The sequence below is a fragment of the Patagioenas fasciata genome, chromosome 2 (genome assembly GCF_037038585.1).
Source record: "Patagioenas fasciata isolate bPatFas1 chromosome 2, bPatFas1.hap1, whole genome shotgun sequence".
NCBI classification, from domain to species: Eukaryota; Metazoa; Chordata; class Aves; order Columbiformes; family Columbidae; genus Patagioenas; species Patagioenas fasciata.
Window position 1 is genome coordinate 26,088,850 of NC_092521.1, and position 25,113 is coordinate 26,113,962.

The 25,113-nt window shown below is 42.0% G+C and overlaps 1 protein-coding gene across 2 annotated transcripts; it reads right to left on the minus strand.

Moving 5' to 3' along the window:
- Positions 1–2,960: 2,960 nt before the first annotated feature.
- On the minus strand, positions 2,961–24,834 carry ESRP1 (epithelial splicing regulatory protein 1). Of its 2 annotated transcripts, none has more exons than XM_065831381.2 (13): positions 24,368–24,834; positions 24,035–24,163; positions 23,068–23,181; positions 20,445–20,559; positions 13,627–13,725; positions 13,472–13,526; positions 11,573–11,683; positions 11,352–11,484; positions 11,230–11,272; positions 9,564–9,865; positions 7,837–8,055; positions 5,954–6,140; positions 2,961–3,989 (listed from the first exon to the last, which is right to left on the minus strand). In XM_065831381.2, exons 1-13 carry the CDS (start codon positions 24,497–24,499, stop codon positions 3,817–3,819), a joined length of 1,812 nt encoding a protein of 603 aa, XP_065687453.1. In that variant the 5' UTR covers positions 24,500–24,834; the 3' UTR covers positions 2,961–3,816. The 2 variants fall into 2 exon arrangements, with proteins under 2 accessions (XP_065687453.1, XP_065687452.1); XM_065831380.2 differs by having other exon boundaries at positions 5,942–6,140.
- Between the last annotated feature and the right edge of the window lie 279 nt (positions 24,835–25,113).

Here is a 25,113-nt window from a genome sequence, read left to right on the forward strand (position 1 = left end):
TCAGCTGCTCATCAGACTTGTGCTCCAGGCCCCTCACCAGCTTTGTCATTCTCCTCTGCACTCTCTCCAACACTTCAATGTCCTTCTTATGATGAGGGGCCCAAAAGCGAACCAGTCCCAAATACAGAGGGATGATCACTTCTCTAGTCCTGCTGGCCACACTATTCCTGATACAAGCCAGGATGCTGTTGGCCTGTTGGCCACCTGGGCACATATTCAGCCACCAGTCAACCAACACTCCCAGGTCCTTTTCTATCAGGCAGGTTTCCAACCACTCTTCCTGGAACCTGTAGTGCTGCCTGGGTTGTTGTGACCCAAGTGCAAGACCCAGCACTTGCCCTTGCTGAACTTCATGCAACTGGCCTCAGCCCATTGATCCAGCTGGTCTGTGGCGCCTTCCTGCCCTCCAGCAGATCAACACTCCCACCCAGCTTGGTGTGGTCTGCAAACTTACTGAGGGTGCATTCAATCAGGTGTTGGAACAGGCTGCCCAGGGAAGTGGTGGAGTCACCATCCCTGGAGGTGTTTAAGAAGCATTTAGATGAGGTTCACAGGGACATAGTCTAGGTGCTAGAGTTAGGTTAAGTTATAGTTGGACTCGATGATCCTGAGGGTCTCTTCCAACTGAAAGGATTCTATGATTCTAATCCCCTCATCCAGATCATTGATAAAGATATTAACCAGAACTGGCCCCAACACTGAGCCCTGGGGAACACCACTCACAAACAGCCACCAGCTGGATTTGATCCCATTCTCCACAACTCTTTGGGCCCAGACATCCAGCCAGTTCTTCATCCAGTGAAGAGCATGGCCACCCAGGCCATGAGCAGCCAGTTTCTCCAGGAAAATGTTGACATAACAGCCAATAACCCAACTTAGCTGTGCTAGTCTACTGATGACTGAATACAGCTACAAACACATTGGAAAAGTCCCATGGTCACAAGCAGCACCAACATCTCAAGACAAATCCTACTTCAAAGATGCAAACAAACAAGTTCACTTGCCCACCTTAGCTCAATAGCACAAGAGTTTACCACAGGACATGAGAACACTCTTCCAGTTATTTTGAGTTCAAGGACTTCCTGAGCCAGATGTGGTTTCTATGTATTCACTAACTTACAATGAATTTCCTGCCCTTGAATTTATCCAGTTTGTTTGAACCCACAGTTTTCAGCTTCCACATAATTTTTCAGCTAGAAGTCCCACCAGCACACTACCCACTGAGTAAGAAGCTCCTCTTTTGACGTCACTCTTTAAAATATTGTTGAAAAAAAGAACAAAGGTTCGGAGTGTTCCTACAATTAAACATTTTGACAAACTTTTGAGCTTTTAAAGACATCGCTTTAAAGTGATCAAAATGGCATTAGAACTGAAAAAAAATACAGTAAGATTTAACTTCGGTTTAAAACTACATATCCTATAGCAGTAATTTTCAAGTTTGTGTATGGTAAAAGTTTATATCAGTCATGTTAGCAGTTGCCAAGTAGCACAGTTACTCATTACTTTCAACATACATATATACAGCAACTAGCATACCCATTTATTCAGGATTAGATAAGAAACTCCTCCCTCCCATGAATCCTATTGTTCTTTTTCTCAAAAGCCTGGGACTAGGCAGAGATCAAGACCACTGATTTGCTGTCAGAACATGTCAGATATGATTACAAGATGAACAGAGATATCAAAGAATGACAGATCCCAAATAACTTGCTCTCCTTCCTTTTCATTAGGAGTTCACTAAAGCTATTTTAATAGCATAGAAGGCATCCATTTCTTTACACAATTGGGTTTCATCACTAAAGCCATAAGAGCATTAAGACAAGTCTGAGAGTTTCAGGGATTTCTGATAGAGACTGAAGACCAAAGCAATGCCTCCCCCCCGCATCTAGGTTGATTACTGCCCAGAGAATGGAATTGGCCATTATAAAGCAACTTGACCTTGCAAAACACAAGTGGTAGAACCTTTTGGCAGCAGGTCAAAGAAACTTTCCTTATTTCCATAAGCATTCAGTAGCAAGATTTATGAACCATTGTCTGATCATTAGCCACCAGCTCTGTATTACTTTTCCATGTACATGCATTTAAATGCACCACTTACTACAGAGGATACCCCATTCTTTCCTGCTACACATACTTAACATTTTTCAAATTAAGTTCCATAATCTGAAAAGTCCATTTAAGAGAGTTCTGATTGGAATGTGTAAGGGACCCAATTACTTACTGCATCCTTTACAAAGCATAGGAACTTGCCTGAAATGCAAGAAAGCCTTTTTGTTTGTTTATTTGGGAAAAAACCCCAAATGTCAGCTACAAAGGATCACTACTTCAATAGAAGTATATACAATTTGCTTGTAGATCCAACGTTTACTCTGGATAGAAAAGCAATATCCAAACACCAGATCTCACAAGACAGAAAGAAGCCAAGTTGAATCCAGAAATTTTACCTTTTTTTTTTTTTTTTTAAAAGGAAAGTACTTTTAATGGGCACAGAAACTACATATGTATGGTTTCTTAAGAAAGGTATGTAACTGTCAGACAAGAACATAAAAAGGATATTTTGGGGTTTAGGATTGATTGGTCTGTAACCAACACATATGCCCACAGCCCAAGCAGCCAGTGATGGGTCTCATGTGGGATCTCATTCAGTGAGAGATCTCTATAGGGCCTGACACTCAGCTTGCAGTGGCCAGTCTACTATTACTTTAAGTACAACATGTCAAAGTCACTACAAACTATTGTTGCCACTGTGTTCCCATGACACATAGAACTACTGTTGAGAAACTTGTTTTATGTTGCCGGTGCAAGTTTGGAATTTTATTTTTCTTGATCTTACATTAAAGAGTCTGAGTTTGGTAACATATCATAACCATAAGACACATTGAAGACATTATAGAAATTAACTCATAAGTGAAGAAAACATTTTAATTAAAAAAAAAAAAAAAACAAAAACAAAAACAACACAATAGGCAGTTCACAGATAGACTAGTTCAGTGTAAAGTAATAAGAAACTTTGTTATCTTACAGGTACTAGAGAGTCCATGTTGCTCAACAACTTCGTAAGTAGCTATTTGGACATTTATCCAGAGATAAAAAGCACTGGTCAGAACCTAATGGAAGACCTGAGTTCTTTAGCAGGTTTCCTGGCAGATGAGGAATGGTTTATGGCTTTCAGGGAACACAGCTCTTTCCAAGGCCTCAAGACAAAAGGCATAAAGAGTTTTTGTTCTGTAGGAGATAGCTAATTTATCCAGATGAGCCAAAAGCCCTTTGTGAGAGGTGTTTATGAGGTCAGGAAGAATATGTGCCTCTATATGCTTTACATACATGCTTCAATGCAGTACTTCTTTTTATAAATAAGTAAACAGAGTTTTCACCGTAAAAGGTCAAAAGTTACTTTATTACAAAAACAAAGAGGCAGAATTTCAAAGTTATTAGGACAGACACCAATCCACCCATGCCAAAGAGGGGCCAAGGGCTTCTTTATGGACATGGGAAGGAGTACTGCAGACACCAGTTCCCACTGAGGGCACATCAATGCAAACTAACAAGTTTAAGAGACATGTTAGGAGAAAAAGAACAAAACAAAACATCCTGCTGTAACTGTGTGACTTTGTCTTAAAAAAAATTCATCGCTACCTGAAATACTCTAAAACTTGGGAAATCCCTAGTTATCCTGAAATTATTTCCCTGAAAAAGATACCAAACAAGCTGGTCTTGGTAGCACAAGCCTTTAGCATGGCAGACTTCTTTTGTGAGCTTTGTGCATTTGCTGCAAAGAGCCTTCTTTCTTTGTTCCTGCTTGGTTTGTCTTCTGCTTTACCTGGGGTAGTATGCTGTGTAGTTCATGAAGAGCTGAGCCCCAGCAGGGTAGTACGCCGTGGATGGCTGGAACGTTCGTGGGTTCAGGAGCACGGATGGCTGATACAGAGCAGCTTCTGTTGGCACAACTGCAGCAGGAGCCGGAAAGGAGTAGGAAGGGGGTGAAAGACCTAAAGGGAACAAATGGAAAATAGATTAGGACCTTTTGAATTCCAGCATATATATGGTCTTCATTAGCTGAACAACTCTGCAATAAGGAGCCTTCACAAGCTTCTCATTCTCTTGCTCATCACAGAAAATAAATCTGAGTGACCAGTGTGAGCTTGACTATAAGTGTCATGCCCACTCTCCCCTCATCAAAAGCAAAGTCAGCAACAGACAAAAAAACCCCACCTCTTGTTCTTTCTGAAGGCCCTCTCTCTGAAGAGAAGGCCAGTTTTTCTTGTCTAGGCTCAGATTTTAATGAAGTCTCCAATAAAGAAGTGTGAGACTTTGTAAGAAGGAAACTCCTCTGCTAAATATCTGTTTAACATTCCCCAGAACAGGGGACACCATTTCATTCTGACACTCCCTATCCCCCAAACAGCTCTGTCTCCAACACCACAGTGAGAAAAGTCATGGCTTTGCAGCTTCAAGTATTAACAGAGTTTAAAAACAAACAATACAAAAGTGCACTTTGTGGTGTTTCAACAAAATGTGAGGCCCTAAATAAATTCTCACTGACAAGAGTTCACCCTCCTCCTCTGCTCCTCTTCTGTTTCTTCTCTCCTCCCCTCTCCAGTGCCATAAAAGTCAACATATAAAAGCTTTAGATAACTCTGAATAGCAAAAATAGAGGCTTATTTTAAAGTGAGAGCATCTCACTGCACTGTGGGATGGGGCAGTGAGAAGTGAAAAGGAACACATTACTGGCATTTGTACTTGGAAATGGGAACACCACCACCTAAGAATTACAAAAGTTTGGAACTCCACCCCAGAACCTGTCCTAGGAGCTCTTAGGAGAAGCTCCAAACCCCTGTCTCAATCAGCTGTCACACACAGGACAACATACTGCAGACCCCTGCTCAGGATACTTGCATTAAAAAAAAAAAACAAAAACAAAAACAACACACCTAAACCAAAAAAAAAAAAGGGACAAAACCCAAAATAAAGCCAAACAACTGCCAACACTAGCCACTCAGAAAATTTCTCTCTTAAGGATTAGCTGAAGGTCTACTCACATTCAAAAGGAATTACACACAGTAAGTTTGCTGCCATACTGGAAGCTCTTACTAGGATTTAGAGGACATTTCTTAAGGAAGCCAACAACAACAATACATTCGCATAGAGAGAAAGCTGCTACTTGACTACCTTGCCATTTATGATCTTGGAATCAATGTCTTATTTTTTCCATAGTCTCAGATTTATGTGGCACATATGCTTAGTAAGTTGCCCTTAAGCTCTTAAAGTATTTCCCCCAAACATTTGAGCAGAAGTCCATGTTCATCCTAATAGCTCTGAGTAGCATAATTTTATATGAAATACAGTTTCTGCAGTTCTGAGGCCAAAGCTATGTGTATTTTACTTCCACACAGGTAATCTCCATTCTGTTCAAACAACAAAAAGCAAAGGAGAAGTTCAGACAGTAAGGGTTCAATAGGCAGAACACTTGTGGTTAAGTCCCAAAGGAGAGCCATTACTAATTGTTTCATAACTTGAAGTTTTGGAAGTGAATGGGGAAGCACTTTTACTTGACATGTTCACCGTGGTGAAAAGTGCAAATACAAATCAGCTTAAATGGGAAACTGTTCTTTAAGCTCTAGGCAGGGCTTACAAATTACTTTTCAGAGTCATGGCTCACCCTGGCCAAGCTATGTTTCAGGGAGGGGAGGGGAAGTTTGCCACTAGAAAAGCAAGAGTAATTTTAAAGTAGTTCTTCAGTTGTAGTAATTCACAACCAAAGGGAAAAATAACGATTGCAAGCTGCTGCTGATTTAAGATGAAAAGACCTTATTTTAATAACCACGTCTGACAGTCCTTTCCGAGAAACAGAATCAGAGTCAGGAAGAAAGCAGCTCCCACACCTACCCGCACACAGCGTGGAAGAGGGCAAGACCCCTGCAAAACTTACATGGTAACTTACATGGTAACTTACATGGTGGCGGGGACAAGCCATTGCGATTTAAAGTGCCCCCCATTAATACAAAGTTCATCTCCTCAGCAGAACACTGAAAGACTTCAACATATCTGTCCTTCATAGTCTTCTTATGACACTTCTGTGCAGCCAGAAAAGCTCGCTCTGCAGATTTCATCTGAATAAAAGCATCACCCGATGGACGTCCCTACAAACAAGGCAGACAAAAAAAAAATGTTTCAGCAGCTCGCATGAAGCAGCAGCACAGCAATAATTTGTGTTGTTAAAAAGCAGTCTCTTCAGCCATAAATATATTCTTCTCCAAAGTCAAGCACAGTCATCCCAAGCACCCACCAGTATGTTTAAGTTCTCCTCCCTAAAGTTCTTCCCCTCTTGCTGGGGAATTCTGGTCTACACTCTGCATCATATGGGCATTCTTCCAACTTGTGCTAACTTGATTCTATATGTTTACCTGTTTCAATTAAAGCACATTGTAACTTAAGCCATATTATTTCTGTTTCCAAAAAAAATAGGGACATCTATGGGAGAGGCTACAATTCAGGGGCACTTTGATAAGAGCAGGTCCCTAAGCACCTATTTAGTAAAAATGCAGAATTGGAAGATGTAATCCACATTTATTATCTGTGATTTTTAAAATTCAATGATAAATACCGTTAAGTGCCAAATACTAAATGACTCTGTTAAAAAAATTATTTTGTTAAGGCCAATATGTGCTGGGATATTTTAGAAGGGTACTAGCCTAAGGCTTGGTATGAGCTTGTGAAGAAAAAAAGGACATCCTTATACACAGCTATAAATGAGGGGGATATGCAACTGAGGCCAGTCATTTTCGCCACATGCAGCTGCTGACTTGAAGCAGCCAAAACCAGAGGCAGAGCTTTGAAGCCAGTTCTAACTTTACGTTCTGGGCCAGTTCTTTTAGTATTGGAGGGAAGAACAACTTTATCACCATCCTTCACACAGTTGTTCATGATTAGAGGGTTGAAAACAGGAGTGGTGAGAGTAGGGAGAACATGCAGAAAAGCAAGGGCCAATACTACCATAAACCAAACTTCTGCTTTAATATTTGCATTTTTCTGAGCCTGTCTCAGCCCTGCACATTCCTTATAGTTTTTCAGCCTCGGTAGGTCAAGTCCTCACAAACACAGGCATCTTTTTAGATAGAGAGGTACTGGAGAGAGTCCCTTCTCCCTCCCCATGCCCCCAAAACACAGAAGACCTGCTCCAAGACAAGAAAATATTTAGTTTCAGCTTCAGCTTAGTGTCAACCAAAACAATTTTAGAAGAGCCATTTTTATACCACAATAATCAGTGTAATCAGTGCAATCACTTCTGGCATCTCCACAGTTAGAAGAGCTTCATAGTTAGCAGGAGGTCTCCTCCCCATGAAGTCACAAGACTATGCAGATAAAGGTGATCACAACAATGCACAATCCTTTGTCTAAGAAGTTCTGGTAGAAACTGCTTCCAGAAAACAATGGCAAAGATGTGACTGTTTATACATGTCAATGAGCTGTTAATCTTGGTGTTTAGCCGTGACTGTTTAAAGAAAGCAACCACACAGTTCAGGAAACACAGAACTTCAGCTGCTCAATTAATGCCATAGGAAATCCTGTCTCTAAAAGGCCACAGTCACGTTTGTCCTTAAATATACCTGAGGCACATTGTTCAGCAAGGGAGGGACAAACCACTCCTTTGAGAACTAACATTGCCCACGCTTCATTTTTGAAGATACTCCTTGCCTGGTACAAGAGGAATTACACAGACTGCTGAGCCATTTGTAAAAATCCCAAAAGTGCTTCCCTATAGCTACCATCAGAAGGACCATGTTTGCATATACAGGCAGTCAGTACAGACTGGATGCAAACGTGGTGCCTACCAACCTGGTGATTTAGTACCATGTGAACTCCGTGAGTCCGAATATCTGTAGAAAACTCCCCCAAGAACTCCAGTATGTCCTCTATAGTAGCAGCATAAGGAAGACCACGCAAGCGTATGCAGTCTCTGACGTTAGTGGGAGGCACAAACTGTTGAGGTAATACTGGAAGAATAGGAGGTGTTGGGAGAGGAATGAGAGGTGTGGAAGAATATCTGTTCAGCACCTGTGCAAAACAGAAAACCAGAGAGGTTACAGAAAGCCTCCTTACTCATTCTTCAACTCAGAGGAACTGAACATAACACCAACACCATCTGTTTTCACTCTGGGAGGTATTTCAGGAAACAAGTGAGCTAGAGTCTGGGGTCAAACCATAGCAGCAGTGCTTATAATTCAGATATTTTAAAGTAAATCTCTGGATCATTCTTTCTTTAAGAAGATCATTTTGTTTTGGAGAACTTACTTGAACTGTGCTGCAACTCTCAGAAGACTTCTTAGAACATGTAAACTGTATCTCTGCAGTATTTTTATTGGGAAAATATCCCACAGCATTCTACCATCTACAGAGTTACACTTCTACACAAAAATATCTCCTCTGTAAAACTTCAGGAGAGTATGGGAAGTGGAAACATGTTTCACTACAAACAGCCTGAATAGAGATGCAATGGTCCATCAAGTAATATAGGTGGTGTTACTGAGTCACAATATCTGTAACAGAGTCATGCTTTGAGACTTCTTTTTACCATTTTTAACAGCAAAAACCCTGCCTGGTCAAGAGTTCACTGAACATTCAGTCACTGTCCTTTAACTTTTTCTGAGCAAGACTGAGTCATTTACATTTATACAGGTATCAGAAGGTTTTACAAAACAAAGAAACTTTGAGAACACTTGAGAAAAATATAATGACAAGAGTGAGTGTTGCAGCTCTGCCTTATCATTACTGTCACCCTTCAAAGTAGGCACCAAAAATCTCTACATATGTGAGGGATCAGAGCTGCACCACTGCTTGGTTAAAGTGACATGGTTATTGGTTGGCCATAATTTGTACCATAGATGAGATATTTTAGAATCTTGTTTAGAAGTAAGTTAGTGACCTCAACTGAAGCTCTACAAACCTTTGGAGACATATGTATGCAATCCCCACAGCCCTGCTTCCTTTCCCTGACAGCATAACTGCAATTAATGGTCCATCAAGCCATCTGCAAGAGAGGGCACTCTTCAAACCCACTTTCACAGAGTCCTACCACCCTCTGCCAGGTAGCCAGTGCTGGCAGAAGATGGCTGAGACCTGCCCTTAGAGGCAACTCTTAAGACTCTTCAGATATGTTGCTCTGAAGAAGACAACTACATCAAAAAGGCTCAATTTTTCTGTGTCAGTGGCTAAAGATAAGTCTTTCAGTTCAAGATTTGCTGCTAACACTTCTCATGAATAAGCCATTATTTGACTTAGACAAATTCAGTATCTGTAGTGTAAAGCACTAGACTCACTTTCTGCTACAACCACTGTTTGTGAGGCTATTTGAAGCCAAAACCCCAAAAGGTTGGTATATATGATTGAGAGCACGCATATACCATAAGACCTTAAATTTAGGAGGACCAAAACCTACTCTTTCCAGCAACAGTCAAGACAGAGAAGCTTTGAAGTCATAGCCAAGCAGGATTTGCTTCTACTTGTATATGTAAATGTAGGAACTTGGCTTACAAGTGGCCAATGTTTCTGAGCTTTACACCCACCTGCTGAACTTCTGCTGCAGTGCTCCTGAAGAGTTCAATGTACCTTTTGCCCAGCAAGTCCTTATGCTTTTTCAGTGCATTTTGTGCATATTCTTCACAAGCAAACAATACAAAGGCATCTCCTGTTGGCCTGCTGTCAGGGTACGTGACAAACAGGACTCCCTCCTTTCCTCCTGTTACAGGGCAGTGCTGGCCAAAGAATGCCAGCACTTCTTCTGTTGTTACGTTAAAAGGAAGACCTCGCATCCTGACAATCACTTGGTTTTCTTTGGACAAGAACTGTGCAACCTCATTGGAAGTGCCTTTAACAAAAAAACAAAACAAAACAAAAAAAAACACACAAAAACCAGAAGCATGTAAACCTAGGAAGCCACACAAAACCATGAGCAAGTCTGGCATAGCTACCTCCTCCTCTCCACAGGCAGTTTTTGAGCAGGTAGAACATTTGCCTCTGAAGTCGGGAAAAGACGTCACACTTTAATAGGAAGCATCCTATATAATATTTCTAGTTTATCAAAGTCTAACAATGTTAGTCCATTATCTTACTCAAAAGGCAAATATGTTGTTCAGATCCGAAGGAAAGCACAGTCTGAATCTGATGCATAAGTAGTATCTGTGCTACCATGAACTTCCCCTTTCTATCTTAAAGACCTTTGGCATGCTCTAAAGCCATGGAAAGCATGTCTGAAAATCACTCTGGAATTTCATCCTATCCTGATAAAACTGTCGAAGTCTGCCAATTCTACTTTCATTATCTCTAGGAGGTGCTCACGCTTCTAACACTACCCTAAGGAAAGCTAGTTGCTAACCAGCTTCACATCTCAATATGGTCCTTTTACTTACAGCTGGTGCCAGACACACAAGATCAGTGTGCAATGTCTTCACTTTGAATGGTGTAACTATTACCAAGCCTATCAATTAGGTATTTATTTGACAGCTTAATAGCCTCTCCTACTCTAAAACCTCAACCTCAGACATCCAGTAAGTCATTTACAATCGCCAGACCAAATCTCTGTCAGAAACCAACAAAGACTTTAAGGTAGTATTGTAGATACATAACAGCTTCATGGATCTTAAATTTTGTACTCTTGCAGTGATAAAGAGGAGGAAAAGACACCATAGGAGAGTTTGTAGAGCAAATTTTGCAGCCTTTCAATTCAAGGCTGCAAATATTTCAATAGTTCCCTTAAGTAAGCATTTCCCCTAAACTTCTCCTTTAGTCTGGGGCAAAGATTTGAAGAAAATCAGTTCCATAAATCTCTTGTTATTTACACTGTGATATCTGTATGCTTCTACATGCAAGTCTACACAGCAACAGCAGCCATGTTGTTTTGAAAAACTAATCTGTTTTGGTTTTCAGCTATCAATAACATTCAGGCCCCTTCAGTTAAGAAGATGACCTAACAAATTAAGTTCATACACAAGATCACCTTGCCTGGTCAAACCCTTATTTGATAGGCTGCTTGAAAATTGCAAGAATGTGGAAGAGAAAAATGGACAGGTAAGTCGTGGAATGCTACTAGGAGAGTACATAGTAATCAACACACCAGCCCACTAGTTGTTCAAAGAAGGGAAATGAAAGGCCACATCCAACAGGAGCAGTTTACAGCCAAAAGATACAGATGCTGATGGAACAAACCCTCCCTTCTCACTCCCTAAAAATTACCTCCTGCAATTTTAAGGAAGTCTTCACCTGTTGCCTTGTATACCTAAGGAAAGAAAAGAACATGATTGGCATGCTATTTGCACTCCTGTTGAGAAGAGGATTTCAAAGCCAGTGTCACACACCTCAATGTATCGATTCCCCATATGGTGCTTGTGCCTTTGTAGCGCCAGATCTCTATGTTCTTCACTTACAAACCTCACGAGAGCCTCCCCATTCCTCCTACCTTGGGCATTGAGGCAGAGTGCGGCACCTCCTCTGCAGGATTTAAATCAAAAGAAAGAAATCTCCATGACTGACATACACAAAGGACTACAAGCATAGAGGTAAATTCTTAGTAACTAACTTGGCAATATTTAGGCCTTTGAAGAATCTCGCTATGTCCTGGTCAGATGACTGCCATGGCAATCCTCTTGCTCTGATAACAGCGTTGTTGTCCACCAGTTCCATCTTGCTACTGTAGGAACAGAAAGAGGGAGTAATGCAGACATATCTACCTGTAGTATCTGCCACACCTGCTTGCCTCCTGTGCTCCAGGGACAGACTTCCATCCCTGCTCCATGTCTGCTGGATGGCACTGCCAGGGCAGTGAGGGCTGAGTGCCACTGCTGCCCAAAACCACTGCACATCTTTCCTCGGGGAACATCTGCTCTGGTAAGCTGTTCCTTCCCCAGCTCCCCTTTCCTGCTTCACCACATTTGCTTCTTTGAGTTCTCATCTCTTTGAGCATGTTTTCAACTTGCTCCTCACTCCTAACATAGCAATGACTTGTGCTTCTCCATTGACTGAACCAGGTTACTGGTATAAAGTTAAACTTGCTATTCTAATCAGAGCTAAGCAGAAATTGAAGCAGAGCATTTAGACATAACTGGGGCTAGTGCTTATTTGTACTGTGACAGCGTGTAAGAGCCAGTCACAAGCCAAGAACAAATCTGTTCAGGGTTATATGGGCACACAGAGGACTCCTGCCCAGAGTTTAGCTTTACCACCGCTTGCTCAGGCCATGGCTGTGCTACCAGAGACTAACATAGCTACAGGCTACATTGGCTGCTTAGCATGGGAATAGCTCAGCCACAGAAAGGCAGATTTAATTGGTCATTACCACAGTGTCTTTTGTTCTCTGACACGTTAAAAGTGCCACCTAGAACAAAACACAACTAGCCAAGGCTGCCTTTCTGGCTATTATTGCTAGGACAGATTTTTCCGCAGAAAAGACTATGGGATTGATTAAGCAGATGAAGTGCTGTTCAGCAGCAGAGGACTCCCTTGTACAAAAGGGCTGTGGAATGCCCTGTGAGGGGAGGTTCATGTTTCTTGATTATATTTTAATCTCTCAGGAGGCCTTTCTGGAAGTGTCTGTCCCAAACTGTTCCCCCACCTTCTAATTCTGTACTTCTCACTATCATGAATGAGAATCTTTCACCTCATCCCAGAATTTTGTTAGGGAAAGGGAAAAAGCTTAGAACAATACTAAAATGTAACCCCTGAGCTAATCTCACTGAATACTTTCTGCCAATATTGTTGCGTTCTTTTCTTCCTTCTTTTGGCTCAGAAATGCTGGCATCATCTACCATTATAACAGTTCCTTAATCGGGAAGAGGGTAGTAAGTATTCATGCAAGATAGGAATATAAATAAAGTCAGTTTAACACCAGTCTCTTATGATACTGCAGAAGGAGTATCCAGCAAACTGCTGAAAAAAAATATGTACTCATACATAGAAAAGCATGATTACATTAAAAAACCAAACAACAAAACAGTCCTCAAAAGTAGATAAAGCTTTATGTTTAAAACATATTTGGGAAGAAGACAATCATCATAGCTTAAGCAATTTACTGGTAGCAGAGTATCTTTGGTACAGTATCTTTATGGAAATGCTTACTCAATAACTGCAAAGCAAATTGCAAGAAAAGTACCACAGTTAGTACCAATAGGTTTACTTATGCAAAAATGCTTAACATTCTTTGCTAAAAGCACAACACACTTAACACCCCTTATAACAGAACCCAGAACTACCAGCAGCTAACATTGAAGCCTAGCAAGAAAACTGGCTTGCATCTGATCATGTAATATCTGTTCCCTTTCCCACTTAGAGCATCTAATTTATTCCCACAGCAGTGGCAAGATAAATAAAAATAATGGTAACAGCTATTTGCAAATGGGGAATACAGAGAAGTACAGCTTACCTAAGCATTTAAAAAAAAAGTGGGTGGGCAGCACAGCAAGAAGAGGGAGAAGGCACTTACCAAGGCCCACTTTCAAATTTGTAGTTCACTCTTTCTGGATCCGAAAATCTGTGATCTATGAAATACAGCACAAGTTAATTTATTTTTCTTCAGCATACAGAACAGGCAGGAAAAAAAAAACAAGCAGAGAAAATTCATTCATCACAATCACTTACTGTATGGTTCAGATATTAGTGTTAAAATAATATTCCCCATATCTTCAACTTGAGAGGCTCCATAGGGAAACGCTGAACTGTTCTTGTCAAGATTTAAATCTTTATGCTGGAGTTAAGTCAATCACCACCAAACAGAATTCTAATTGACCTCCTGCTAAAGCAACAAACTCTCATGTTATCCTTGACAGTAAGTTGCTTCTCAGGGGAAGATTTAATCTGTTTTCCTGCTGGGATCCATGAGCTGTTCTGCCTTGGCCTCTAACTGCTGCTGCCTGTGGAAATGCGAGGTCACTCCAGGAAGTGTCTGGGGACAGGAGACCCCATAATAAGGGCATATATATTTAATGTACTCATGCATTATGTATGTTTGACAGACAGATACACTTCTGCATGCAGAAGAGACTTGAGTCCTGTCCTCTTTAATTAATATAATCTTTAATCTCTAGGGGGAGATTTGGGGAAGGAAGAGAAGGAAATCATTAACTAGAAGCTCCAGAAACAGGAGCATATACTATATGCTTTCTCAACAAGTAAATCTCAAAGTAAAATAAATATCTTACTTACCACTTAGACAAAATTCACAAATGGTGTCTCATATAAACCTTGCCTATTAGAAATTACAACCTAAGTTTTGTGCTGTTACACAGAACCATTTTGAGAATCTGGTAAGAGTGCACCATTGTGGGTAACGAAGAGACAAAACAGAGTCCCACAACCCATATTTTCTTTGATCTGAAGGATTTTTGGACTATGATAGCAAGGATAAGCTCTCCTGCCAACAGAGAGGAGAAAGTGTTCTGTTCTGGAAAGACAGACTGGAGAGTGACCAGATAAAAATATCCACATTCATAAAGGGAGTCTGATTTAAGTTGCACACACCATCTTTTTTCACACAACTTTAAAGAGAGTTAACTACAGTATCTGTCCCCCTTTTTGTCATATTTGCCCCTCTCTAACTCCAAGCTACTGGGCTGTAAGATTACTTGCAACTCTGCTTCCTAATTCATAAAGCAAATTTTTAAAAAGGTGTTTTCCATCCACATCTCCTTTGAAGAGTATAGAGGGAAAAAAAAACCAATCAACAAACTAAAACACACAAAAAAACAAGTACAGAACAATGAAATATTAAGCAGGATAGGAAGAGGTTGTGTTTTTGTTTGTTTGTTTTTTTTCCCCTACTTATCACTTTATATCAAGACTATTACTCTAAAGTGAAAGTTTCTTAAACAAGACCTATCCTGGCATGGCAGTACAGTAATGCAAGATATTTAAAACAGCCAAATGCACCAATTATTTGTTCACATTCCCACAAAACCACATTAGATACATTTCAAATGCTCAGAAGAGTCTCCATTTCAGTGCTCAAAAGTTGCTTCTCAGTCCAAGACAGCAAGATTCCTCCTATGAGAAAAAAGTTTTCTCCACCTAGAGCTGAGCACATTTTGAGATGCAGATGCCTACATGAAGGGCAGGGAAGAGAAGAACAACTGCTGTTAGAAACAGACACCACAAACCAACTTTGTTGTATCATCTCATCAACAGGGGAGGCAGCACAAATTTCACTGTGAAATAAAGTCTTCCCTAGTTTTGTGGGATGACTGCAAGTCACTTTTTAAATTGTTTTTTTGTAGTTTAACTGTTATCTTACTGTGAGATGAAAAATACTTTAACTGAATTAATGAAGTCCTCTTCCACAGCAAGGAAAGCTGCTGCACCAACACAATACACTTTGAGGTTAATTTAATTTTGAGGCTTTGTTGGTTTTAGATGTGCATTGGAGTATGGAAGGTGAGTGGATGGTACTTAGTCTTACAAGAACATTTGAAGTTTAAGTGAATTATAGCTTAAAAAAAAAATAAACCAGCGATCCCTCCTCTCCAACTGCTTGTCTAAAGCACAGCTTAATAGACTATCACCCGTATTTATGACAAAGAACTTCTTCATCACAGTATCTCTTTCTAGGCTGTACACTCAAGCTCCACTCACCTCCTCCCCTGCCCCCTGGGGAAGGGTGTGTTTCTGCGCACCTGGTGTACCAGGGCACAGAAGTGCTTCTCCTTTTCCTGACACTCTTCCCACTGCAGCATCCACCAGCTCCACGATGTGCTTGTGCAGAGTCTCTGCTGCCCAGCCAGGGAACCAGAAGCTGCTGAAGATGCAGGTATTGGAGCCCTTAACTGGCCTGACCAATTCTTATGAAGATTTTAGAAACGTTATCTTTCCCCTGTTAAAGTCAAGAGAAATTGGGCAGGAGTTTCACGAAGTATTACATCAGGGGACATGTATACACATGTGCACACACACGCACTTGGCTGTTAGACCAGGCTGTCAAAACTGAAGAGACATTTCAATATTTCCTTATTTGCAAAGCCAAAGACCCTACAAGCGAGCAGCTGTCTGAGAGTGGAATGCAGCAGTGTGAAGGGGCTGGGAATTTGAAGCAAAGCTATCACACAACAAAACAAACAACTCCCCCAGACCATGTTAATTTTCTTCAGAAAAGATTTTCATTTAAAATATTGATCAACAAAAGACAGAGTTCCTAAAAATGTCCCAGTGCCAGCAGAAGTTGGCACCAGGTGTTCAGACAGAGGCAGGCAGTTATGCCAAGGAACTCTAGATCAATTTAAACACAGTGGGAGGGAGGAAAGAAATTCATCAACATTAGCTCACATCTTCGCCCTCAATTAGCTAGAACCAAGGCTTTTAGGCAAGATTGGAGAAGCAAATCAATAGCTTTCTGCACATGTAAAGGAACATAATGATCACATTAACTGAGTGAAAACCTGAATTCTAATGAATGAGACTGACTACATACAGATGGATTCCTGTTATTAGAGGCCCTGGAAATTATGGACATTTGAGAAATAAAACTGTTAATAGAATAGTCCTTCTAAAACCCACCCCTTGTTCTGTGAAGGGCTAGGAGACCACATGTGTGTTTGTGAGCAGTGGTATTTGAAGGTTGCCTGTCCTGGGCAATGGGAAGTAGTTTGCAGTGCATAAATCCAAGCCGATATTCAAAGACAAGTTGGAAAACAGACCTGACTCCTTACAGCTACTATATCCAATAGTATGTACACATATATTCTAAATGAAGCAACAGGCAAAAGATGCTTCCAAATAATAAGGCAGGATGGGAAACAAGGAACTTCTTAATCTTGCTTCGCAGCTGCAGCACCTCCTCCTGCAACACTCTGCAAGTCAGCAGAGGGGGCAGGAGGAAGGCATATTCCACATCAGGGTTGCCAATGTAATCTGGGAGAAATTTCTAAACCATTTCCTCAGATTTGTCACCACAGCTTCACTCACTGCCGCTGCCCTCTAAGAGTTCTTCCCTCCCCCATCTCTTCCATTTCCCAGTCTCTCAGCTCCTTTCTTAACTGTGGCAAAATAAATACTGAACAACCAACTTAGCTCTGAGATGACATGAACTGGTATCACAACCGTGTCCTGCACTAATGCTCCTCCCACTTTGTTCTGTTTTTAAGTGTTTTCAGGCAGAAGATTACATCATTTCAAATAGTACTTTGCATAAAGGGATTCTGGTATTACCCAGTTCCTGGGTACTATCGCAGGAAATACAAACAGCAACATGCAAGATTCTTGGGTAATACCAAACAATAGGCTTTTTAACTGTGCTCCACGTAATTGTTTTCAAGACACTCAGGTGGAAAAACAAAACAAAACAAAAACCCAAACAAACAAACACAAAAAACCCAAACACACACACACCCACACACCCCCCCACAAACAAAAACCCACACAGACACACCAAATTCCAGTATTGCAGTATCCAGATCACCTCCAGCCCATTAAGCAGGCTGTTCTGAAGCACACCTGTGTTCCTACTGACACCCAGCAGATACACCTAGTTAAGATTTATCCTCATAAACGCAATTCAGGAGGAGAGCAAACCATGCATTGAAGGAAGCAAGAGCTATTTGCCATTTAATGGCTTCTGCACACCCAATCTTGAGGCAAAGGATGAGTCTTGTGCAGACCAAATAGGAAGAGTCATGCAAGCTTTGTTCACTCCACCCTGAAGGCACTCTCAGCGGTAAAAACTGGCTCAGCAAGCTTTGCAAATCAAGAAGTGCAGTAAGTACAGGAGGTACAGAGGGTCCAAGAACCCTGCTCCTTTTGTATACATGCACATATTTAAAAAGAAGATTTCAACAGACCCGAGCTCCTTTCTCTGCCGGAACACAGTCACTACTCAAGTTTTTTGTTACCCAAAATTTCTCATAGTTGTCCTGCTGTCACTACTCTTACACAATACTGACTAAAGCAAGTTTGCCAGAAGACTGTCTCCTACACCAAAAACTGTTTTGAGACTACAAGTTAGGCAGTGGTAGCAACTCAGAGATAAGTTACAACTAGTCTCAGTTCTTCCTTGGTCCCTCAAATTGCATGGCATTTTAAACATTGCCTTACTTTGCATTAAAAGAAATCAGTGGTTGTCTGTATATAAAATTTATGATTTCTTGGGGGAGAAAGGGGCGTGGGAAAGGAACGCTTTCACCTGGCTTTGGAATGGTTTCATTGTGGTACAGTTTCAAGTAGTTTGCTGAAGGAGTAAGTCCCAGAAGTACTTTCTAAACAGAGAATAACCCAGCCAGTTACTCAGTTTTATGTCACTATGTTATTTTTCAAGATCGTGCTTGCCTATGTAAGAAATACATAGCCAAGCACCAACTATCCAGTGTGTTGTAGACTGGAATATAAATCTTGAATGACCGTGCAGTAGGAAATTAGTTCCTATGACTGTTGGGAACAATAGAGTATGTTCGCCATTTGCCTGTGATTTGTTGTTTAATCAAAAGCTACCCATAAAAATAAAAGCATTTGGAAGACTAATAATGTAAATGACTGTACAATAATACCCAGTTTTCCCCTAATTCTCATGTCATGAGAGTTTCCTCCTACTGATCACAACCCTCTTACACACAGGTAAATGGAGATGTAAGTACGCGAAAGGATGTGCCCTCAAAATCATTCTACTCCCGCTCCTATCAGTTTGTGAATGCAGGTCTTCTGCACCTCCAGTCAGTACCCTACTCTTAAACCCAAACCTCCTTTCCTCACAAAATGCTAACAAACCTGGCCCAGTATATTTTTTGATTTGGCACATCCCCTCATGCAGTCCCCTTTGCTATGGGGTGGAAGATTTGCACTTTCTACAAGAGTAACAAAATCTTGATCAGACTCTGTGCACTAATTTGAACTTCACTTCAACCTACTCCACTTGGTTTTAATTTGTTTTTTTGTCCCCTGCCTCAGCATATCCACTTCAAAGCCAAGTTACTTTCCATTTAGGGCTTTTTGTTGCTACATAACTGTCTCTGGAGGAAAGTAGCTGTCTCACTCCACGAGGAAGGTCAAAAAAAAAATAACCAAAAAACCAAACCCAAAGTCTTTACAAAACTGTTTGAACTAGTCTTTAGACCCAGCACCTGCTTCAACTAATTTTTTTTCCTAATCACAAGCATTGTATGTATGTCCAGACTCTCAAAATTCAATTAACTTATACAGCTTCTGATACCAGGGAGATTAAGTCAGTACATTTCAGCAAGGTAAGGAGAAAAAAAATTGTTTGTCAATAAAAGGAAAACAAAAATTATTTTACCTTTTTGGTCTCTGCATCCTTCACTCCCCCCACTCTCAAGCAATACAGGGCAGAGTAAGTTAATTTCAGCCATATTGCATAAACATAGCAAGTTCACAAATATAAGCATCAGCAGTTACAAAACAAGACAAATGATGGTAAAGCAGAGCAGACAGCCTCCAGTACTCAACCTTCTGGTTAAACACAGAAAAATCTACACATAGATATTTTATGCCTGCTGATACAGGTACAAAGCCCAGGCAATACTAGTCCTGCAGTGAAAGGCCAAAATAACTCAGAAGCCACAGACTTTTGAGTCTGAAAAATACCAGCTCTTAATGGCAACCACTCTATGGACACAATAAGCCAGTCACTGCTTCAGTAGGTCAGTAGTGAAGAAAAATGCTTTCCATGTACAAGTATACATCTGAGACGAGGGGTGGAACATGCAGCAATAGGGGAGGCTGCCTGAGAAGTGAGGAGGAAGGCATAGCCACATCATCCACAGCCTCAGCTTCAGCTCTGATAACCACACATGGCATGCAAACAAAACAGATCTAGGATTAGTAAAGCATCAGATAGGACAAGGTTACAGACCACTCAAGACTGTTCAGAAAGTAATTTTAGATATTGCCATCACTGAAAATGGAAGCATGCTACTGACTGGATCCTACTGCAGCCCAGCCTTGCCTTGCAAGTGTAACATGTACAACTTCCATGAGACCGAATACCACACATCCACACATTCTCACAGCATTTCTACCTTAGGTTCACTCCGGAATCAAAGACAAGTTCACGACAAGAATGAGCACTCCCCCTCCAAAAAAAAAAAATAGAGTCTCCCAACATTCACTCTTGTCTAAAAAATAAAAAATAAACTGATACAACAAGCTACCTCACAACTTTAATATTAGGATTCATATCAGTGATTGGAACAAATGTGCCAGCTACACTAAACTGTGAAGTTTAAAGAGTCAAAACTACAAAGGCAGTAAAGAAAACATACAGAAATCAAGAATACAGGATTTTCCCCGAGGGAGCACTCATCCTCACATGTTTTTATCTTTGTGAGAAAGCTCAGCACAGGTTAAGTCACTCATTAAAGTCGCACCACCCCAAACACATGTTGCAAGCATTACTCACACATCCCTGTCCTAAAATCCATCTGAATCTGTAGCAGCAGTAGACACCATCACTGTTAAAAGGATACACTCTGTCATGGCCGCAACATCGAGTTTGCTAAGATCAGGTGAGCCAGGGCAACACTTCTTGAACTCTTTCCGCAAGTCAAAGAAGGAGTAGAAGCATTCAGGTAGTAAGATATTCTGTAAGAGGACAAAGTAGCTACTGTCAGCTTGGGTGAGTTTAATCTACTTCATCTTTAGATACCAAACTTTCTAACAATTTCCTTATAATAGGCAGGAAGCATGAACAGTCTTTGCTACAGAGAAACTTACATAGCTCTTCTTAGCCACATAAGTATGTTTATAAACTTTTTTGCTTAAGCAGCTTCCTGTGTGATTTAAAAAGAGAAATGTGCTTTTTCACAGCCAGAGAAACATTTGCTATTATTACTAGTGCCTCAAATCAAATATATGTGTAGGAGAGCAAATGCCTGCTATTGCAGCATTTATCATCAATTCTGGATTCCAATTTTAACCGTAAAAAGCCAGAGGGCACTCGGTTCAGCTTTTATAGCCAAGTGAATTTTGCAAGACTAGCAGAAGTAGTTTTGGTTTATAGACAAGGATGAGTTTTAAGATAGTCACACTTCAAATATTTATTCCCTAAAAAAAAAAAAAAAAAAAAAAAGAAATAGAAATAGCACCCAACTGTGTACAGATGAATGTTTGATATGGTGCAGAAGTTGTTGGTAACTAATTGCAGCATATGAAGCCAGGGACAAGTTATGTAGCCCACTGGAAGTCAAAATCCCTTTTGCCCCACTTGCTACCACATGCCTTTTTTTTTTTTTTGGGGGGGGGCGGGGAGCAGGCAGGAAAGAAAAGACATGGAAAAGACTTGAAACCAACACAACCTACTACTCCTTCAGTTAGATCTTCACCCCAGAGCTTCCACACAGACACAATACTTCATATTCCACTTGGATGTTTGTTACCTGCAGTGCCTCTCTAGATCAAAAGTAAGGGCTTTCTGCAATTTAACAAGTAGTTAGCATCTTGGCATTAAAACACAATGACAGGATATGTGAAAGCACATTTAGGGAGCCCAAAGAAAGAAGTTTAGGCTCTCAAACAAGTTCTGCTTTGAGAACATTAGAACTTAGCATATGGACAGGTGCATTAGCCAAACGATACTCTTTAAAAACAAACTTATGAAAATGTAGGTGTGCTTGCCAAGTTTTCCTGTTTCAGTTTTAGCATTGCTATTTTTCTTCCTCAATGAGAGATCAAGTTCTGTACTTCACTGCCATTCAATTGGAACAGCTGATGCCAATTCATTCTCTGAATACTATGAGCTGCTAGATTGGTTCAGACTGGGCATTTTGAAATAAATACATTCTCAAGAGCCTAGTGATTTCTGCCTATCTGGATTTTAGCAATCCCCCACCCAACCTCAGGATTAGGGTATTCAGCAAAGAAGTATTACAGGCCTCATAAGCATCTGGTTTACTTTATATATAGGCAACACAGAGCAGATTCAAATGAAGAATTCCTAACAAAACATCAACAGGGTCTTTTGATGCAGATTTGATTCCTATCAGTGACCTGTGACTATATAGAAAAAGGATACCTATCCCTGACACCAAACAAACTTAAATAATCACAGGAGTTGTCCCTTCTTTTATGCACATAATTTAACTGCAGGAAAAGATTAACTGTATGAAACACATACCCATTACAACTGACAAGAAAGTCTGTTAAAAACCAAATTCCCTATTTTCGTCATGCCCCAAGACAAGTTACATACATATGGACTGTCCCTTTATTATGAATCATGCTCACTATTTCTCTTCTAAACCTTCAAAGGCAAGAAGTACCTTAAAGCACCAACAAGTACTAAAACCAAACTCCTCCAATATCAGCTTTTTAACAGCATGGACTTGCAGCAGTGCCCCTTTGAAGATGAAGCATCAAATTGGTTGCAAGATCAGTTACAAGAAGACCAGCAGAGCAGCTCAGTTACAGAGCAATGCAAGTTCATAGCAAACCACAAAATAAGATGTTATTAATATTGATGCAGTTATTTCAGGACCAGAGATTCTGCATATTGATGCAACCCTATCGCTAATGAAAAATAGGCAGGACCTCATAACACTGTTAGTGATTTGGCAACTCTGAAGTTACAGAAAACTCTAGACTATGGGACTAGTCATCACTCATAGCCTGCCCCAAACTACTGCTCAGCTCCTTACAAATACGAACACCGCCCTCAGAGCATCAACTGAAGACACAGAGATCAAAAATTGCTGAAGCTGAAGGTTAATGTGAAATTTCAAAAGACAGTTTATGATTAAGGTGGTTAACTATTTGGCAACACTCCCAAATTCCCACTTGTTAACCCATTGTAGCTCCTACAGTTGCTATGAGCACTCTGTCAATGCATTGCTCTTCTCTCAAACACCTAACTAATGAAAATCTTTCTTTTGATTTAACTTAAGGCATCACAGGGGTACATAAGCACATGCTATTGTCTGTGCCTTCCACGTGGACAGGCTCTTCAGTTTGGTAAGCATATTAACATTAAAGCGATGCTGTGATGTTTGTACTGTGGTTGTGTGGAGGCATCCTTATACAAAAGAGAAAGTGACCACTTTTGCAAGAAATCACATTAAACACACCAAAAGTCAAACTTAAGCTACTACTACATACCTTTTTGGAAGCTTCAGGGTGCAGAACCTGCCTAATGTGCAACTGTCCATCAGTACAGAAACAGAAGGAAGTACCTACACCAATGTTCAGTTCATTGCTCACGGACTGATTAAACTGAAAGCAGGAACAACAAAAGACAGACATGTAAAAACATCAGAGTGGCTGTGTGAGGCAGTCTTATCATTTAGTATCATGTTATTCCTGGGCAGCAGGAATATGGAGCTGGAATTTCTTTTTGTATAAGCCTAGTTCCTCCACTTCTGTAGACTTGTTTCTTGCTTGCTAAGTACATTATAACTTTCATAACAATTACCTTCACAAAGACACCATCCCTTTTTTTCCCCCCTTCTAATGAGATGTGGCCACTCAGTCTATATCATAGAAAAAAATCTAGGAGCATTTGCAAGAGCACTGCAAGGAGACATAAAGCTGGTAGGAGAGAGCAAAGGGAATGCTGGGGCAGAAGAGCCTCTTAGCCTGGGCACTCAAGCATATTGAAAAGAAGATGGGCTTTCAGCTCTACCCTTAATAAGAATCTCACACACCTCCCTATTTATCTAGAGGCTTCAGTATTGTCTCCTTTCCTGGACCAACAAACCGCCACAATCCTTAACAGGGCCTGCCACCTGCTAGCCTTTTCAGAGGTCACCTGAACTTGGCCTCTTCCAACACTGATCAGGGTCCAGGATGGCAGGAGGCCAGGCCAGAGGGATGCCTGACCCTGACCTTCCTCTCTTGGGGTACAGTCCTTCCCAAGGTGGATGAACAAGAGGCAAGTGAGAAATCCCCACAAAGCCCACCACCAACCAGGCTTGCCCAGCCCACGCATGTCCCTGGTGCTCCTGTGCCAGGGTCCACTTCTCCCATGGTGGTAGTGAAGGGGATAAATGGACTACGACACTGCCTCTACCACCCCAGGGAGCTCCCAAGGGAAACCAGCACCCAGCAGCTGGTTATGGGGTGTCACCTGTCTCAATGCCTGCTCCAGCGGTGGAGCCAGTGCCAGGCTCTCCACATCCACCTGGGTGATCTCCTGGCACTCAGCCGTCAGCTCCAGGTGGTCAGGCCGGACCAGCACGTCATGCAGGTGCCCCAGCTCCCAAGAAAGCAGAGGAGGGGAGAGTCAGCTCCCAGGTTGGAGGTCCCCAGCTGCAGCACCAGCCCCTGCCCTCCACTAGAGCCTGTTCCAGCCTGGGGCACCCACGGCCAGCCCAGCACTGGGGCCACCCCACCTGTACCCAGTACAGCAGGGGCCAAGGGTAGCAACAGGTTGGAATGCTCCCCGCTCAGGGCAAGATACCTCCTTACTCCTCAGGTCGACTACTTTCCACAAGAGCTGAAGCAGCTCTCGCTCATCTGAGCCCAGCCTTGCTCCGTTGGTGCCTGTCGTGGTCACGAAGAGGATCACCAGATAGTCGGGAGACGCCGTCATGGTGCCACAGGGTCGGTGGAAAGGATAGACGGAGAGGAAGACAAAAAGAAAAAAAAAACAAAAACAGGGAGGACAAAAAAAAAAGTGGGGGAATCGAAGGGGGAGGAGGAAGAGAAAAGGCCAGAAACTTTCCCTGCCCAAGGCGCTACCAAGCGAGACCCAAGAGGCAGAGCCCCCACCTGCAGCCCGGCTCCCGAGGCCCTGGCGCGGGGGAGGCGCACGGCTGCCCCTTTCCCACCCCCCTTTCTCCCGGGGCGGGCGGCGGCCGCTCCCACGCCGGCTGCAGGGCTAGGAGGCGCGCAATGGCTGCGGGCTTTTCTGCGCGGGGCCGCGGCCCTACCTGCCCACCCCCCGCCCCACGTGGTGCAGGTAGCACACACCTGGCACCGCCCGCCTATTGGCCCCGCCGAGCAGGGACGTGGCAAGCGCGGAGGGGGGTGGTTGGCGGACTGAGGAGCCGTGATTGCGGGCGGGGCGCCCAGCGTGGGGTCGGGAGTGCGAACGGGGTATGGGGGGGGGGAGCAGTGGACCGAAGAGCCCCGATGTGCACCGACAGCCGGGCGGCGCCGTGCCTCTCGCCGTCCGGGTGCGCTTCCCGGGAAGGAGCGACTGAC

Bases quoted from the DNA above. Each gene is read 5' to 3' on its own strand.
- ESRP1 (XM_065831380.2), bottom strand. From the start codon at position 24,499: ATGACGGCGTCTCCCGACTATCTGGTGATCCTCTTCGTGACCACGACA. The intron at 24,164-24,367 runs GTATCTTGCCCT...CTTTCTTGGGAG, and splicing joins TCGACCTGAGGAGTAAGGAG to CTGGGGCACCTGCATGACGT. The intron at 20,560-23,067 runs GTATGTAGTAGT...GTCCTCTTACAG, and splicing joins ACCCTGAAGCTTCCAAAAAG to AATATCTTACTACCTGAATG.